The sequence below is a fragment of the Populus euphratica genome, unplaced genomic scaffold, assembly GCF_000495115.2.
Source record: "Populus euphratica unplaced genomic scaffold, PopEup_1.0 scaffold1495.1, whole genome shotgun sequence".
NCBI lineage: Eukaryota > Viridiplantae > Streptophyta > Magnoliopsida > Malpighiales > Salicaceae > Populus > Populus euphratica.
This window is the reverse complement of record NW_011501352.1, coordinates 2,748-7,296: the sequence shown is the minus strand read 5'-3', so window position 1 is coordinate 7,296 and position 4,549 is coordinate 2,748. Positions and strand designations below refer to the sequence as shown.

Here is a 4,549-nt window from a genome sequence, read left to right as displayed (position 1 = left end):
GTCACCAAGTCAAGAGTTGGTCACCCACTCAACAATTAGTCATCAAATCAATAGTTTCTAATTTTAGCCTATAAAAGGAGGTATTTGCCTTGTATTTAGGCATCTTGGTTTTCAGATCAAGATCATGTTCTTGCTCTTTCTCTTTATATTTTTGTAATGTTTAAGTTTTGCTTTCATTAATCTTTTGTTTATGGTTTTCATTTCCTTTCTTTTACTTAGTTAACTTATATCTTATTTATGTTCTTATCTTATTTATTTATGTTTCTCTTATTCATTATGTTAAGGTAAGTTTATTATATTAAGGTGAAAAGGTTACACAAATGATGTAAGAATAAGTATAATGTAAACTCAACATAGATTTTAATGTTTGATACTAACATGTTTTGTATTTGTTATCTTGTTCACTCTTAATACTTTGCTTGTTAAATAATTAATCTAAATTTATATTGTAGAACACTTGGTACAACAAATAATTGACACTTTCATAACCCAACCGTATAGTGTAACTAACACTTGTGCCATAAAAGAAACTTGATTTGTTGTTAACATAAGTTATAATCATGAATGCCTGACAACACTTACAAGTATTAATATTTTTCGAATAAGATAACTAATGTAATTATGTTAACAATTTATAATCCGATTGGAATCTCCTTTGTATATGGTTTCTAGTTGAATAATAAAAAGAGTTTATAAATAACATTAATGAATCCTCTAACCTTGATATTTGTTTTTATCGTCGTTTAATCCTCATATTAATCTTACATCTTAAAGTCCTCTTTAACTTCTTCTTCCTCTTCTTATTATTATTGTTGTTGTTGTTATTGTTGTTATTATTATTTATAATTTATATAATTAACTTCTCTATAATTCAACCTCAATCTTGTCAGGTTATTTATTACTTTGACACTCCTTTACTTAAGAGAAGTCACCAATTTTTTCATCGTGTCACTAACTACTCAATTTGATATTGTTTTAAACCACTTACCTTATAAAAAATTATTTATAAAAAATTATTATATATTTGTAGCAAGTTTTTTGAATAAAATTAAATCATAAAGTTTTTTTATTATTATTTTTACAATTTATAAACAGTAAATTAAAAAAAATTATATCTTTTTATATAGTTTTGTCCCCTCTCAAATAATCTTAGCTTCTTAGCTTCGTGTGCATTGTATATTTGAGTCAAATCCAGACACGTACATGGCCAGCAAAGACGGTAAGATTGAGATACAAGAAGTGCTGTTGAGACATGCAGGGATGCCAAATTCTTGAAACTCTTATCTTCTTAATTTTTTATATTTTTATTTTTACAAAAGAGTTGTCAAAATCTGCTGTGAGAATTCAATGAATTTCTCACCTTTTAAAGCAGCAGAACCTCAGTTGGACCATATATGATAGGCTCAAAGGTCACCAAGGGCAACAACGAATGCTTTCACCAAAAATTACTAGGTGATGGTATTTTTCTCAACTCTTCATCTTTCTGGGTGCCGAAACGTGAAAATCTCCTTAATTTATTTACCTTCAACCTAATTGCAGGAACTTTTCTCGCTACAGCCTGCCATATCATTTGAACCGCATCACCTTCCCTTGATGGATATTGGAACTCAAAGAAATTTTCTACTTCTTTCAACCTGTTCCACATTCTAGTCCATTCATCCTTCTTAATACTCCTGATGAGATTTACGAGGAACTTTTCTCTGACAGCATCTGATGTGCGAACAAATATGCAGAATTGAGAGTAGTCAAGAACATTCTCGTAAGGGAGCTCAATGTCATCACTGATGATGACCGGAACACAGTGGCTAGCAATGGCATCAAAGAGACGATTTGATGAGGGCGTGTCACCTGCTATGTTAAGGCAGAATTTGGAGGAGTGCATTCCTTGAGAAGCTTTGCCAACTCCATCTTTTTGTACACTCCCAAACTGAAAATGTACTTCTTTTTCATCTTTAAGAAGATAAAATAATTCTTGCCGAGCGAAGCCACCCTGAAAACAAGAAACTCAAGATTGAAGAATCAAGGTATAGATACTGTAAAGCCAACCAAAAGAGTGGCATAGAATAACAGTTGAATTAAAGGAAAATAATGAATCATCTTAATTGGATGGTTTTCAGAATCTAATAAAAATGAAGTTTTTAGTAAAAAAATTCAGCAAGTCAAATATATCACATGAAATTATGAAGATCCATTAAGAGATTACGTCATGAAAGTTTCATGAGATGGAATGGTGATTTTTGAGTTTATGATCACAACCCATCCTCAACAGCAGCCCACAATACTTTACTTGAATGAACTTCCATACATGTGCATATAACTAGTTCATTACACCCGAGGGAAGTATACCACATAGACATCAAGCCCATGCTAGTTTCAGAGCCATAATCAAGTTTTGACAATGATTTTACTTCAACAGCTACATGATAAGAAATGCACATTAAGAACCCAGTACGTTGAAATAGATGCCTTGAAAAAAGAATAACTTATCATTTAATTGGCATGTACTTTGTCGACACCTAATCCATGAAATAATCCTAACTAACTAATCTTCTGTTTAACAGAGTAGGAAATAACGTGGTGAGAACTGGGAAGCTCATGACAGTTTATTTTGTTACTATCACTTATTCATAATATTGTCGAATCAGAGCTTATTTTTGAGGTGTAGAACATGTCAAAAAGAAAATTCTGTGGAAAATAAGTTTTTAGTTACAGTAGAAATTTTAATGAAACAATTAACAGCAGACGTAGTCAAGAGGGAGAGAACATACATCTTTCCGGTATATGGCTCCTTGAAAATACAGCAAAGTTGGGCGGCTATCAAAGTTTGATGAGTCGTTGACGTAGCTTCTAATTACATGTTTGTATGGTGCAATCACATCTTTGCCAACGTTTGCTATATTTGGAGGATACCTCCCAAAGTCTGCGAGTATGAAGATTGCAGGCCATAGCTTCACCCTTGCGTCTAACATACTATTTGGATGGTGAGCCAAAAGGACATGATCTCGTCCCCCAGACCTCTTCCATTCCTTTTGCGAAGTCAAAAACTTGACCAACTTTTCTTGCAACAATTTGTCCTTGCTCTTCTTTTGGTGTGGATTCACCTTGGAATATCGGTTATAGCATAAAGAAGAAAAGAACGGAACAAATATAACATCGGCTTCACTAGAATTTCGAACTCTTACTGCACTACCAGCTCTAGGAATGCCAGGGACCTCTGAAGCAAGAAGATCCAATGTAAGCCAATATTCAATACTATGTTGCAAGTTGAGCCCACCAGGGTATTCAGGCACTTTAGCTCTAAGATCAGGCCAAACACTATCCCCCTGAGGTTTCCAATCTAAGAGCCCAAAATGAAATTCAGAAGGCAAATCATACATGAAAATCTTAAGAACTTGTTTGTAATTATTATCAAAACCGCTGCATTTCACATCCCCTAAATCATCTTTCTTTTGAGGTTTTTCTTCTTCTCCTTCATTGTCTACAAGAATCGCTCGATTTCCAATCGAGGGTTCAACATCCTTCCGATTCCAGGATGCAGAATTGCCATTAACAATCAGAGGATTAAGTGTGGGATGAGGTAACAAACTGAGGTCATGAAACCCAGCACTGCTCGTGGAACGCAACAGAAAAAACCAAGACAGCATAAACAAGGCGGACGCAAACAGAAACAAGCAAAGCATAGATTTCCTAGAAATAATCCCAAGAGACGATGAGGAGTGCTTATCAGCCATTGCAATACTAACAAATAATCCGGCCAAAAAAAGAGAAGAATATCAGGTAGCAAACATCACATTACCACCAATATGATTCTCTACAAGAAACTGATGTCAATCACATTGGCTAAAAGATCTGTCTCTCCACAATATTCAGCAAAAATAGTCAATACCCAACAAACACAAATCACCTCCAGATTGAAGAAAAGAGATTAAAATTGAATTTTTCAATCTAAATTTCCTAAGAAGAGGGAAATCAGAAGCTCAATAAGAAGTCCACAAAGACTAAAATCTCAGGTCAAGAGAAAAGCACAAAAATCCACTAAAGAATGGTAGAGAAAAACAAAAAACAAGTCAGTGCGTGTTTCTTTGTTTGTTGTATAGAATCGTACCATGGAAAATAAACAAAATTGGCCCTCGTTGTTTGCTGCTCTCTCTCTCTCTCTCTCTGTTTTCTTTTTCTTTCTTGTTTTCTTTAGAATGCAAAACAAAAGAAAAAGGACTCAACGAAGTTAGCGTGGGAATAGGTACCGTCTATCTGTACTGTAGAACCGGGCTGTGCATCTCCCTCCCACCTCTTTTCCCTCTGCTCTGCGTGTGTGTTTTTAAATGTTTATTTATCCATGGCTTTCCGTTGTGTTGTGTTAAATATAATTATGGTGCTAATAAATAATATATTAGTGTTTAGTTTTAATAAATCGATTAGGATTCCACGAAACTCAGATTCTTTAAGGAAAGGGATTGGCTTCTTATCTTATTTTATTTTATTTTATTCTTTTTGTTTGAATCAAGGATTCTCTTGAGAAACCCATTGTTTCTCTGTGTTTTTAATTAGG

General features: G+C 33.9%; 1 protein-coding gene across 1 annotated transcript; it reads right to left on the bottom strand.

The window, feature by feature from the left end:
* Positions 1 to 1,303: 1,303 nt before the first annotated feature.
* LOC105117745 (probable arabinosyltransferase ARAD1) lies at positions 1,304 to 4,336 on the bottom strand. The gene is made up of 2 exons (XM_011015500.1): positions 2,769 to 4,336; positions 1,304 to 1,990 (listed from the first exon to the last, which is right to left on the bottom strand). The coding sequence occupies exons 1-2, from the start codon at positions 3,729 to 3,731 to the stop codon at positions 1,436 to 1,438; spliced, it is 1,518 nt and encodes a 505-aa protein (XP_011013802.1). The 5' UTR covers positions 3,732 to 4,336; the 3' UTR covers positions 1,304 to 1,435.
* Between the last annotated feature and the right edge of the window lie 213 nt (positions 4,337 to 4,549).

Excerpts from the sequence above, each read along its gene's own strand:
- LOC105117745 (XM_011015500.1), bottom strand. The coding sequence starts at position 3,731 with ATGGCTGATAAGCACTCCTCATCGTCTCTTGGGATTATTTCTAGGAAA. Across the intron at positions 1,991-2,768 it reads GAGCCATATACCGGAAAGAT|GGTGGCTTCGCTCGGCAAGA; the intron begins GTATGTTCTCTC and ends TCTTGTTTTCAG.